This window comes from Haliotis rufescens, unplaced genomic scaffold (genome assembly GCF_023055435.1).
Source record: "Haliotis rufescens isolate VD_foot unplaced genomic scaffold, xgHalRufe1.0.p SCAF_11, whole genome shotgun sequence".
NCBI lineage: Eukaryota > Metazoa > Mollusca > Gastropoda > Lepetellida > Haliotidae > Haliotis > Haliotis rufescens.
In genome coordinates this window covers 19,295,037-19,309,503 of record NW_025963791.1, presented here as the reverse complement: position 1 = coordinate 19,309,503, position 14,467 = coordinate 19,295,037, and the positions used below count along the sequence as shown (strand labels likewise).

The 14,467-nt window shown below is 43.7% G+C and overlaps 1 protein-coding gene across 2 annotated transcripts in view; it reads left to right on the top strand.

Moving 5' to 3' along the window:
- Positions 1–14,467, top strand: part of LOC124137263 — a 95,755-nt gene that overhangs the window by 67,193 nt on the left and 14,095 nt on the right. For both annotated transcript variants that reach the window (XM_046503495.2, XM_046503496.2), the window contains 7 exons: positions 5,498–5,618; positions 10,599–10,663; positions 11,234–11,282; positions 11,434–11,610; positions 12,081–12,184; positions 12,986–13,018; positions 14,094–14,213. In XM_046503495.2, the coding sequence (XP_046359451.2) occupies positions 5,498–5,618; positions 10,599–10,663; positions 11,234–11,282; positions 11,434–11,610; positions 12,081–12,184; positions 12,986–13,018; positions 14,094–14,213 (669 nt within the window). The remainder of the gene's footprint in view (positions 1–5,497; positions 5,619–10,598; positions 10,664–11,233; positions 11,283–11,433; positions 11,611–12,080; positions 12,185–12,985; positions 13,019–14,093; positions 14,214–14,467) is intronic.

Below are 14,467 nucleotides of genomic sequence, written 5' to 3'. Positions count from 1 at the left end.
TGATGTTTGCCTTGCCCATGCTGACTGACATGTTGTGATGGCCTGTAGTTACATGTACTGGTGGACTGATGTTTGCCTTGCCCATGCTGACTGACATGTTGGGATGGCCTGTAGTTACATGTACTGATGGACTAATGTTTGCCTTGCCCATGCTGACTGACATGTTGGGATGGCCTGTAGTTACATGTACTAGTGATGTTTGCCTTGCCCATGCTGACTGACATGTTGTGATGGCCTGTAGCTACATGTTCTGGTGGACTGATGTTTGCCTTGCCCATGCTGACTAACATGTTGTGATGGCCTGTAGTTACATGTACTGGTGGACTGATGTTTGCTGACTGACATGTTGTGATGGCCTGTAGTTACATGTACTGATGGACTGATGTTTGCCTTGCCCATGCTGACTGACATGTTGGGATGGCCTGTAGTTACATGTACTGGTGGACTGATGTTTGCCTTGCCCATGCTGACTGACATGTTGTGATGGCCTGTAGTTACATGTACTGATGGACTGATGTTTGCCTTGCCCATGCTGACTGACATGTTGTGATGGCCTGTAGTTACATGTACTGGTGGACTGATGTTTGCCTTGCCCATGCTGACTGACATGTTGGGATGGCCTGTAGTTACATGTACTACTGATGTTTGCCTTGCCCATGCTGACTGACATGTTGTGATGGCCTGTAGTTACATGTACTGGTGGCCTGATGTTTGCCTTGCCCATGCTGACTGACATGTTGGGATGGCCTGTAGTTACATGTACTACTGATGTTTGCCTTGCCCATGCTGACTGACATGTTGGGATGGCCTGTAGTTACATGTACTGGTGGCCTGATGTTTGCCTTGCCCATGCTGACTGACATGTTGGGATGGCCTGTAGCTACATGTACTGATGGACTGATGTTTGCCTTGCCCATGCTGACTGACATGTTGGGATGGCCTGTAGCTACATGTACTGGTGGACTGATGTTTGCCTTGCCCATGCTGACTGACATGTTGGGATGGCCTGTAGCTACATGTACTGGTGGACTGATGTTTGCCTTGCCCATGCTGACTGACATGTTGTGATGGCCTGTAGCTACATGTACTACTGATGTTTGCCTTGCCCATGCTGACTGACATGTTGTGATGGCCTGTAGCTACATGTACTGGTGGACTGATGTTTGCCTTGCCCATGCTGACTGACATGTTGTGATGGCCTGTAGTTACATGTACTGGTGGACTGATGTTTGCCTTGCCCATGCTGACTGACATGTTGTGATGGCCTGTAGTTACATGTACTACTGATGTTTGCCTTGCCCATGCTGACTGACATGTTGTGATGGCCTGTAGTTACATGTACTGGTAGACTGATGTTTGCCTTGCCCATGCTGACTGACATGTTGTGATGGCCTGTAGTTACATGTACTGGTGGACTGATGTTTGCCTTGCCCATGCTGACTGACATGTTGTGATGGCCTGTAGTTACATGTACTGGTGGACTGATGTTTGCCTTGCCCATGCTGACTGACATGTTGGGATGGCCTGTAGTTACATGTACTGATGGACTAATGTTTGCCTTGCCCATGCTGACTGACATGTTGTGATGGCCTGTAGTTACATGTACTACTGATGTTTGCCTTGCCCATGCTGACTGACATGTTGTGATGGCCTGTAGTTACATGTACTGGTGGCCTGATGTTTGCCTTGCCCATGCTGACTGACATGTTGGGATGGCCTGTAGCTACATGTACTGGTGGACTGATGTTTGCCTTGCCCATGCTGACTGACATGTTGTGATGGCCTGTAGTTACATGTACTGGTGGACTGATGTTTGCCTTGCCCATGCTGACTAACATGTTGTGATGGCCTGTAGTTACATGTACTACTGATGTTTGCCTTGCCCATGCTGACTGACATGTTGTGATGGCCTGTAGTTACATGTACTGGTGGACTGATGTTTGCCTTGCCCATGCTGACTGACATGTTGGGATGGCCTGTAGTTACATGTACTGGTGGACTGATGTTTGCCTTGCCCATGCTGACTGACATGTTGGGATGGCCTGTAGCTACATGTACTGGTGGACTGATGTTTGCCTTGCCCATGCTGACTGACATGTTGTGATGGCCTGTAGGTACATGTACTACTGATGTTTGCCTTGCCCATGCTGACTGACATGTTGGGATGGCCTTTAGTTACATGTACTGGTGGACTGATGTTTGCCTTGCCCATGCTGACTGACATGTTGTGATGGCCTGTAGTTACATGTACTGGTGGACTGATGTTTGCCTTGCCCATGCTGACTGACATGTTGTGATGGACTGTAGTTACATGTACTGGTGGACTGATGTTTGCCTTGCCCATGCTGTCTGACATGTTGTGATGGCCTGTAGCTACATGTCCTGGTGGACTGATGTTTGCCTTGCCCATGCTGACTGACATGTTGGGATGGCCTGTAGCTACATGTACTGGTGGACTGATGTTTGCCTTGCCCATGCTGACTGACATGTTGTGATGGCCTGTAGGTACATGTACTACTGATGTTTGCCTTGCCCATGCTGACTGACATGTTGTGATGGCCTTTAGTTACATGTACTGGTGGACTGATGTTTGCCTTGCCCATGCTGACTGACATGTTGTGATGGCCTGTAGTTACATGTACTGGTGGACTGATGTTTGCCTTGCCCATGCTGACTGACATGTTGTGATGGCCTGTAGTTACATGTACTGGTGGACTGATGTTTGCCTTGCCCATGCTGACTGACATGTTGTGATGGCCTGTAGTTACATGTACTACTGATGTTTGCCTTGCCCATGCTGACTGACATGTTGTGATGGCCTGTAGCTACATGTACTGGTGGACTGATGTTTGCCTTGCCCATGCTGACTGACATGTTGGGATGGCCTGTAGCTACATGTACTGGTGGACTGATGTTTGCCTTGCCCATGCTGACTGACATGTTGTGATGGCCTGTAGTTACATGTACTACTGATGTTTGCCTTGCCCATGCTGACTGACATGTTGTGATGGCCTGTAGTTACATGTACTGGTGGACTGATGTTTGCCTTGCCCATGCTGACTGACATGTTGTGATGGCCTGTAGTTACATGTACTGGTGGACTGATGTTTGCCTTGCCCATGCTGACTGACATGTTGGGATGGCCTGTAGTTACATGTACTAGTGGACTGATGTTTGCTTTGCCCATGCTGACTGTTTGGATGGCCTGTAGTTACATGTACTGGTGGACTGATGTTTGCCTTGCCCATGCTGACTGACATGTTGTGATGGCCTGTAGTTACATGTACTGGTGGACTGATGTTTGCCTTGCCCATGCTGACTGACATGTTGGGATGGCCTGTAGTTACATGTACTACTGATGTTTGCCTTGCCCATGCTGACTGACATGTTGTGATGGCCTGTAGTTACATGTACTGGTGGACTGATGTTTGCCTTGCCCATGCTGACTGACATGTTGTGATGGCCTGTAGTTACATGTACTGGTGGACTGATGTTTGCCTTGCCCATGCTGACTGACATGTTGTGATGGCCTGTAGTTACATGTACTACTGATGTTTGCCTTGCCCATGCTGACTGACATGTTGGGATGGCCTGTAGTTACATGTACTACTGATGTTTGCCTTGCCCATGCTGACTGACATGTTTGGATGGCCTGTAGTTACATGTACTGGTGGACTGATGTTTGCCTTGCCCATGCTGACTGACATGTTGTGATGGCCTGTAGTTACATGTACTGGTGGACTGATGTTTGCCTTGCCCATGCTGACTGACATGTTGGGATGGCCTGTAGTTACATGTACTACTGATGTTTGCCTTGCCCATGCTGACTGACATGTTGGGATGGCCTGTAGTTACATGTACTGGTGGACTGATGTTTGCCTTGCCCATGCTGACTGACATGTTGTGATGGCCTGTAGTTACATGTACTGGTGGACTGATGTTTGCCTTGCCCATGCTGACTGACATGTTGGGATGGCCTGTAGTTACATGTACTACTGATGTTTGCCTTTCCCATGCTGACTGACATGTTGTGATGGCCTGTAGTTACATGTACTGGTGGACTGATGTTTGCCTTGCCCATGCTGACTGACAGGTTGGGATGGCCTGTAGCTACATGTACTGGTGGACTGATGTTTGCCTTGCCAATGCTGACTGACATGTTGGGATGGCCTGTAGTTACATGTACTACTGATGTTTGCCTTGCCCATGCTGACTGACATGTTGTGATGGCCTGTAGTTACATGTACTACTGATGTTTGCCTTGCCCATGCTGACTGACATGTTGTGATGGCCTGTAGTTACATGTACTAGTGGACTGATGTTTGCTTTGCCCATGCTGACTGTTTGGATGGCCTGTAGTTACATGTACTGGTGGACTGATGTTTGCCTTGCCCATGCTGACTGACATGTTGGGATGGCCTGTAGTTACATGTACTACTGATGTTTGCCTTGCCCATGCTGACTGACATGTTGTGATGGCCTGTAGTTACATGTACTGGTGGACTGATGTTTGCCTTGCCCATGCTGACTGACATGTTGTGATGGCCTGTAGTTACATGTACTGGTGGACTGATGTTTGCCTTGCCCATGATGACTGACATGTTGTGATGGCCTGTAGTTACATGTACTACTGATGTTTGCCTTGCCCATGCTGACTGACATGTTGGGATGGCCTGTAGTTACATGTACTACTGATGTTTGCCTTGCCCATGCTGACTGACATGTTTGGATGGCCTGTAGTTACATGTACTGGTGGACTGATGTTTGCCTTGCCCATGCTGACTGACATGTTGTGATGGCCTGTAGTTACATGTACTGGTGGACTGATGTTTGCCTTGCCCATGCTGACTGACATGTTGGGATGGCCTGTAGTTACATGTACTACTGATGTTTGCCTTGCCCATGCTGACTGACATGTTGGGATGGCCTGTAGTTACATGTACTGGTGGACTGATGTTTGCCTTGCCCATGCTGACTGACATGTTGTGATGGCCTGTAGTTACATGTACTGGTGGACTGATGTTTGCCTTGCCCATGCTGACTGACATGTTGGGATGGCCTGTAGTTACATGTACTACTGATGTTTGCCTTGCCCATGCTGACTGACATGTTGTGATGGCCTGTAGTTACATGTACTGGTGGACTGATGTTTGCCTTGCCCATGCTGACTGACATGTTGGGTTGGCCTGTAGTTACATTACTACTGATGTTTGCCTTGCCCATGCTGACTGACATGTTGGGATGGCATGTAGTTACATGTACTGGTGGACTGATGTTTGCCTTGCCCATGCTGACTGTTTGGATGGCCTGTAGTTACATGTACTGATGGACTGATGTTTGCCTTGCCCATGCTGACTGTTTGGATGGCCTGTAGTTACATGTACTGATGGACTGATGTTTGCCTTGCCAATGCTGACTGTTTGGATGGCCTGTAGTTACATGTACTATTGATGTTGTTGGGAGATGCACTGGTGACTCATATGTGTTATGGTTTCAGCTGGTGGATTCAGCATCGATCAAGAAACGTCATCATCTGGGTCATCGGATGTGCAGCAGGACACGGATGTCTACTGTATCCGCAGCAACCTCCTGCCTGGAGACTCCCCATACCTACGCTGGTACATCTTCATTGACTTTCACACTGCAACTTATGTTTCTTTAGGTTACAATATTTATCAAAGACCTTGTTTCATCACTGATTTTTTATTCATGTTCTATTTAGTCAACATACTGAACAAATAAGTAAGGGGTCATGAATATTTTTGGGGTTATTTTTGTGTGGTGAGTGAGTGAGGTAAGTTTAACGCTGATTTTAACAGTATTCAGTATCACAGTGTGTCAGCTTATTGTGGAAGGAATGCTTCCACTTTGGTGAAACCTGAGAGCATGGATATGGTGTTGAAAAAACTAGAAACATTATTGGAGCGAATGGGGATTTGAACCCACAGTCATGGGTTTCTGGTATGCCCAAAGAATACAACTCTACAGATTTTTTTTTGTAGCTGTCTGAGCACACAATTGCATAAATACATCTTCCTGAGGCAAGGGAGTCAACTGACTATAAAAGTCCAGTTTCCATCCTTGCCGAAACAGGCTGGAATTTCTGGGCTTGATTGTAGTGCCACCAGTGGCCATTATGAGTTATGTCCCTTCTATGTCCTTCCCATTGACGAATTAGATTCCACCTCTCATATCACTTCCATTTGCTTCAAACAAAATGGCGGTGCCCAGTCAAGATGATCTGATCGATAAACAAAATCTATATTGTAATTAAAAGGGTCTTACTTCGCGAAGTTCTTCAAATCACATGAGCACCTTGATTTTAAAAATGAAAAGATTTGGAAAATATCTGTTGATGCCAAACTGGCGGTACAGATGCTCTGCAAATCCTGCAATCGACCGAAATCTGTACGGCAGTTTACGAACCGGATGTCGATTTCATTTCATGATTTTGATTGAACTATACAGAACTCTTTAGTCCAGCCAAAATATAACTAGGGTGTGGACTTTGAAAGTCAGTTAACTCCCTTGCCTGGGGAAGATGGCATAAATATGGCCCTAAAAATATTTGTAGTCCCTGACTTGTTTTGTTCAGTATAGTTATCATTATGTGTTTGTGTTTGTACTTTTGTTCTTTGTAAAGCTTTCACTCCATTCCTCTGCATGGAAAGCACACCTCCCTTAAACCAGGAGTTGGTTGCCTTGAAGGCTTTATATGAATTTGACTGTAGAAACTGGTATTATTAATGTCTTTTTTGCAACAGTGTCTATCTTATGAAGGACTTCTTCAAATGTCCTTGACATAATGTGTTCAGAGTAGCCACAAGAAAGGAAACACTCACTGAAGTACTGTTGGAAATGCTAGAAAAATGCTTTTTGCCTGTTAAAACACGACAAAGTTTCACAGACTATTGCTATTGAAATATCAAGTAGCTACTAATCTACCTACCTGTAGTTTGAAGTATTTCAGTCATAAGGAGTCCTGCTCTGTGTACAGTATTGTGTTGTGTTCTTGTATGTGTGTTCATAGAACCCTTGCTCGGTGTACAATATTGTGTTGTGTCCTGGTGTGTTGGTGTTCATAGAACCCTTGCTCTGTGTGCAATATTGTGTTGTGTTCTGGTGTGTGTGTTCATAGAACCCTTGCTCTGTGTGCAATATTGTGTTGTGTTCTGGTGTGTGTGTTCATAGAACCCTTGCTCTGTGTACAATATTGTGTTGTGTCCTGGTGTGTGTGTTCATAGAACTCTTGCTCTGTGTACAATATTGTGTTGTGTTCTGGTGTGTGTGTTCATAGAACTCTTGCTCTGTATGCAATATTGTGTTGTGTCCTGGTGTGTGTGTGTTCATAGAACCCTTGCTCTGTGTACAATATTGTGTTGTGTCCTGGTGTGTGTGTTCATAGAACCCTTGCTCTGTGTGCAATATTGTGTTGTGTTCTGGTGTGTGTGTTCATAGAACCCTTGCTCTGTGTACAATATTGTGTTGTGTTCTGGTGTGTGTGTTCATAGAACCCTTGCTCTGTATGCAATATTGTGTTGTGTTCTGGTGTGTGTGTTCATAGAACCCTTGCTCTGTGTACAATATTGTGTTGTGTTCTGGTGTGTGTGTTCATAGAACTCTTGCTCTGTATGCAATATTGTGTTGTGTCCTGGTGTGTGTGTGTTCATAGAACCCTTGCTCTGTGTACAATATTGTGTTGTGTTCTGGGGTGTGTGTTCATAGAACTCTTGCTCTGTGTACAATATTGTGTTGTGCTCTAGTGTGTGTGTTCATAGAACCCTTGCTCTGTGTGCAATATTGTGTTGAGTCCTGGTGTGTGTGTTCATAGAACTCTTGCTCTGTGTGCAATATTGTGTTGTGTCCTGGTGTGTGTGTTCATAGAACTCTTGCTCTGTGTACAATATTGTGTTGTGTTCTGGTGTGTGTGTTCATAGAACTCTTGCTCTGTATGCAATATTGTGTTGTGTCCTGGTGTGTGTGTGTTCATAGAACCCTTGCTCTGTGTACAATATTGTGTTGTGTTCTGGTGTGTGTGTTCATAGAACTCTTGCTCTGTGTACAATATTGTGTTGTGCTCTAGTGTGTGAATTTATAGAACCCTTGCTCTGTGTGCAATATTGTGTTGTGTTCTGGTGTGTGTGTTCATAGAACCCTTGCTCTGTGTACAATATTATGTTGTGTCCTGGTGTGTGTGTGTTCATAGAACCCTTGCTCTGTGTGCAATATTGTGTTGTGTTCTGGTGTGTGTGTTCATAGAACCCTTGCTCTGTGTACAATATTGTGTTGTGTTCTGGTGTGTGTGTTCATAGAACCCTTGCTCTGTATGCAATATTGTGTTGTGTTCTGGTGTGTGTGTTCATAGAACCCTTGCTCTGTGTACAATATTGTGTTGTGTTCTGGTGTGTGTGTTCATAGAACTCTTGCTCTGTATGCAATATTGTGTTGTGTCCTGGTGTGTGTGTGTTCATAGAACCCTTGCTCTGTGTACAATATTGTGTTGTGTTCTGGTGTGTGTGTTCATAGAACTCTTGCTCTGTGTACAATATTGTGTTGTGCTCTAGTGTGTGTGTTCATAGAACCCTTGCTCTGTGTGCAATATTGTGTTGTGTTCTGGTGTGTGTGTTCATAGAACCCTTGCTCTGTGTACAATATTGTGTTGTGTCCTGGTGTGTGTGTGTTCATAGAACCCTTGCTCTGTACAATATTGTGTTGTGTCCTGGTGTGTGTGTTCATAGAACCCTTGCTCTGTATGCAATATTGTGTTGTGTTCTGGTGTGTGTGTTCATAGAACCCTTGCTCGGTGTACAATATTGTGTTGTGTCCTGGTGTGTTGGTGTTCATAGAACCCTTGCTCTGTGTGCAATATTGTGTTGTGTTCTGGTGTGTGTGTTCATAGAACCCTTGCTCTGTGTGCAATATTGTGTTGTGTTCTGGTGTGTGTGTTCATAGAACCCTTGCTCTGTGTACAATATTGTGTTGTGTCCTGGTGTGTGTGTTCATAGAACTCTTGCTCTGTGTACAATATTGTGTTGTGTTCTGGTGTGTGTGTTCATAGAACTCTTGCTCTGTATGCAATATTGTGTTGTGTCCTGGTGTGTGTGTGTTCATAGAACCCTTGCTCTGTGTACAATATTGTGTTGTGTCCTGGTGTGTGTGTGTTCATAGAACCCTTGCTCTGTGTGCAATATTGTGTTGTGTTCTGGTGTGTGTGTTCATAGAACCCTTGCTCTGTGTACAATATTGTGTTGTGTTCTGGTGTGTGTGTTCATAGAACCCTTGCTCTGTATGCAATATTGTGTTGTGTTCTGGTGTGTGTGTTCATAGAACCCTTGCTCTGTGTACAATATTGTGTTGTGTTCTGGTGTGTGTGTTCATAGAACTCTTTCTCTGTATGCAATATTGTGTTGTGTCCTGGTGTGTGTGTGTTCATAGAACCCTTGCTCTGTGTACAATATTGTGTTGTGTTCTGGTGTGTGTGTTCATAGAACCCTTGCTCTGTGTACAATATTGTGTTGTGCTCTAGTGTGTGTGTTCATAGAACCCTTGCTCTGTGTGCAATATTGTGTTGTGTCCTGGTGTGTGTGTGTTCATAGAACCCTTGCTCTGTACAATATTGTGTTGTGTCCTGGTGTGTGTGTTCATAGAACCCTTGCTCTGTATGCAATATTGTGTTGTGTTCTGGTGTGTGTGTTCATAGAACCCTTGCTCTGTGTACAATATTGTGTTGTGTCCTGGTGTGTTGGTGTTCATAGAACCCTTGCTCTGTGTACAATATTGTGTTGTGTTCTGGTGTGTGTGTTCATAGAACCCTTGCTCTGTGTGCAATATTGTGTTGTGTTCTGGTGTGTGTGTTCATAGAACCCTTGCTCTGTGTACAATATTGTGTTGTGTCCTGGTGTGTGTGTTCATAGAACTCTTGCTCTGTGTACAATATTGTGTTGTGTTCTGGTTTGTGTGTTCATAGAACTCTTGCTCTGTATGCAATATTGTGTTGTGTCCTGGTGTGTGTGTGTTCATAGAACCCTTGCTCTGTGTACAATATTGTGTTGTGTCCTGGTGTGTGTGTTCATAGAACCCTTGCTCTGTGTGCAATATTGTGTTTTGTTCTGGTGTGTGTTCATAGAACCCTTGCTCTGTGTGCAATATTGTGTTGTGTTCTAGTGTGTGTGTTCATACAACCCTTGCTCTGTGTACAATATTGTGTTGTGCTCTGGTATGTGTGTTCATAGAACCCTTGCTCTGTGTACAATATTTCGTTATGTTCTGGTGTGTTTACAGAAGCACCCTTGCCCTGTATGCAATATTGTGTTGTGCTCTGGTGTGCTAGTTTGTTGTTTTGTGTTCTGTCGTGTGTGTTTGTAGAAGCGCTTTTGCTCGGTATGCAACATTGTGTTGTGCTCTGATGTGTGTGTGTTTGTGGAACCCTTGCTCTGTGTACAATATTGTGTTGTCCCCTGGTGTATGTGTTCATAGAACCCTTGCTCTGTGTACAATGTTGAGTTGTGTTCTGGTGCAGGTTTGTTGTGTTGTGTTCTGGGGTGTGTGTTCATAGAACCCTTGCTCTGTGTACAATGTTGTGTTGTGTTCTGTCGCAGGTTTGACCCACAGGCCGGCATGTCAACTATGGAGACTGATGGAGGGGAACAGAAGAATGTCTCAGGTAACTTGGAAGCCTGTTTGTGCATAAGAACATGTGCTCTGTCAAATAGCGAAGCATGGTGAAGCCAAGACTACTAAGCAGTTCCAAAATCAAGTCTGTGAATTAATTTCTCTCCACCGGTGACCGTTGTGCTTATCCCAGTTACCAAGAGGCTTCCTACAGGATACTGTATGACCAGTGTGTACAGGGAAGTGTTTGGTTAATTAATGATTATTGGAAGAATAATTCTAGAATATAGCTTAAACTGCCTACCACAGGTTAGAGGGTAGAATAGGTCTTCAGCAACCCATGCTTGCCGCAAAAGGCAACTATGCGTGTCGTAAAAGGCGACTAACAGGATTGGGTGGTCAGGCTCGCTGACTTTGTCGATTCATGTCATCATATCCCAATTGCATGGATCGATGCTCATGATGTCAATCACTGGATTGTCTGGTCCAGACCGCCGTCATATAGCTGGAATACTGCTGAGTGCGGCGTTTAACAACAAACAAACAAACAAACTCTATTTGATATAATTATGGGATATATTTGCATCTTGAACATTTTGAATGGCTATCTGTCCACTTTCAGATTCAGAAGAAAATATGGCCAAACTGAACATGAAGAACTTCTACATCAGGTGGGCTGTAGCTTGTCTTCCATTTGGAGAGGTCACAAGGTTCTACGTATAATTGTTTCTTGATAAATAAAATGGATTTGTATATAAGAGAGACTAGCCGGATGATAGTCTCAAATAGTATATGCTGATAATGTTGATGTTGCTGCCTCAGATCAAATGTGACATGGGAGGACCAGACCAAGGATGGCAGCATCCCCATCCAGGAGGGGGAGTTCCTCTACATCAGCGACATCCTCAAGCCGACCTTCTTCCTGGTCAGCAAGGTCGAGCCCACGTCCGGCCACCACATGAAAGGGAGGGCCTCAGGGATTGTGCCAGACTATGAACTGTAAGGTCAAGATTGTTTTGCCAGGAATTATAATACAGTAATCTACTTTTATAACAAACACGCTTATAACGAACTGATGGATATAATGTCCTGACCATTTGCTGTATATATGCTGTATAGTTGCTCATTATGAACTTTGATTATAACAAACTAAAATTAGTGGTCCCTTTTACTTGTTAACCATAGTTTTTACTGCATTCCACTTATTAGTAGTGAAATATATACAGATTTTCAAAATTACTTTGAACTAAAATCATTTCTTTTGGTACTTTTTATTATAAGTCTGGCAATGTGTCTTACAAGAAGTCATATGAGGCTGTCCATTATCATGGTATTTTTATGATATGTCTGTACATTGTAAATGGTAACGTGTTATCAGTCACCAATGTTAATAAACTGTCATCACTTATTACAAGCAATACGATGTCTATCTATGACTGTTTTGAAATGGAGACTTCATCTGCTGGCAGAGCCAAGATGTGCACACGGCGCTCCTCTCAAGGGGTGATAACTCCGGAACCTCAGGGTAATAAAGGGCTGATAGTTCGCCGGGATGCCATCAGAAGCAGAGACTGTGAGTACCACCATGCACCACGGAGTGCTGCTAGACACACCTGGACACATGCTGGGGTGCCTCACCTTGTAATGTGTTGTCAGTAGGATGGGCTGCACCTTAATCGCTATCTTGTATGTTATCATGCACTTTAAGACTTGTTTTATATTTGTGATATTTGTTTGTTTGTTTGTTTCAAATGTTATCACGGACGGGACTCAACCCAAAAAAGTCTGAGAATCTGTACTTTACTCGGAAAGTGTTATCCCAAATATAACATTTGTTACATTTGACTTCATTCTAAATGGTATTGTGATGACATTTATATTTGTGATAATGGTAGACAAATGAACTGACCTCAGGTCAGGACTGAATGATGGCAACCATTGCTGTCTCATTCAAACACATGGAATACTCTTGCCATAGTGCTTCAGTGAGTGAGTGAGTGAGTGAGTGAGTGAGTGAGTGACTGCCTGAGTGTATTTCAGTTATATATGGACCATGTCAGCTTGAAGTGAGAGGAAAGCCTAAGTGATGCAGGCGTAGACATTTGCCACTTTGATGAGGCCCACTATCACTGGCAACTACTTCAATTTAGTAACAGACATGGCCAAAAGCTCCCAAAAATGGTGTGCCTATAAAATATGAACAGATTATGTTATTACAGCTGAAAGCTAAAACAAACCCATTCCAACAAGATATCATAGCGCTAGGGCCCCAAAGTATAAAACCCCACCAGACACATTGTGTGAGACTTGAACTTACGGCGGCACTCTTCAGATACAAACGTGTGTTGAGACTGTGTTTCTGTTGCTGTTGCAGATAGCCCGTACACAGTCATTGCTCCGCTCCAAGGTAAAGCATTGTCATAGATTGAGTGTAATGTGAAGGTGCTGGATTGGAGGACAGAAATATCCAGATAATCATTATATTGTGGTAGGGCTGGGACGAGTCTAAATTTACTACCTGGGGACCCAACCCCATATTACTCAACCCTACCCAGACACCCGCTATATGACTCAAGACATGGGTGTAAAATGTCCGATTGGGAATAGTTTGACCGTAGCCCTAGTAGAAATGTATTTAGATACACATATATAAAATGATCTAGTCATGCATACACTGAAGTTGACTGAAGATTTATCTTTATTCAAACCTATAAAGGTCAGAAGGAATGGGTGCACAGTGAGAAAGAAATGCGAACATTAGGGACTTTTAGTGGAACCATATAGTTCTAGATCATTTTTGTCATTAAACAATATATCACATTACTAACCACGGGTCCGGGTAGTCCTGTGGGTACCCAGGTCCTTCTCAGTACCCATCCGCCCCGAGTACCCGAGTTACCCGTCCCAGCCAACTATTTTCGCGTTTATTAGATTACTATTGTGATAAAATGGTTGAAAGATGTTCTTCATGATAAAGCAGATGTGTTTTAACAGAATGCCAAAGTAAGCTCAGCTGTTCTAGCCATTTTCCCATCCAGTTGCTGATTGATAATAATTGTAATGATTATGATGATAAGTCAAATAAATATTGATTGTATGTAGCCAAAAATGAGGTTTATAAAGCTAAATGTGTTTTCAAATCTCAGTACATAATTTCAAAATAGACAATTGTCTTTAAGTACATTTCAAATCCAGCGTTATGACTATTGTCTTGAGGTGTTTGCTGGTCCAGTTTATGCATTCAGCTCACAGTTAAAACTGTTGTGTAATGATATAATCACACAACATCTATGCCATCAGTGTATCACACATTGTACCCCAGACGTACTGTGAAACGCTAGAAAAAGTTGATTCAACAAAGGATATGAAACTTTATGCATAATGGCAACTTTGATGAAGGGTCAAGAAGTAGCCATGAATGTGATTACAGATACTAAGGCTGTTACCATCTAACTATCATGTTTTCCTACGTGTTTTTTTAGCATTGATGAAGCTGCCAGTCCTCCTGAGCGGCCAGAGAGGCCTTGTGGACGCCATCTTGGACATCCTGGTGGCCGAGGCTGATGAGTGGGCCACAACCATCAAGAAACCAGTCACAAAGAGTAAGTCCTGCTTGTGGTACCCAGGATGCAGTGTTTGTTTCTAATGCAGAAAGTTCAGTGTTTGTTTCTCATAATAGGTGAGATGGGGCTTAACGTCGCATCCAAGATTATTACACTTACATAGCAACATGCATGCACGCGTGTGTGTATGTGGTTGCTTGTATTAATTGTTAATTTCATAAGCACATGTAATGTGTGAATTGAAATTATAATTTCATTAATAAAACGAAGTAGATGTGATAGCGGTGTCTTCA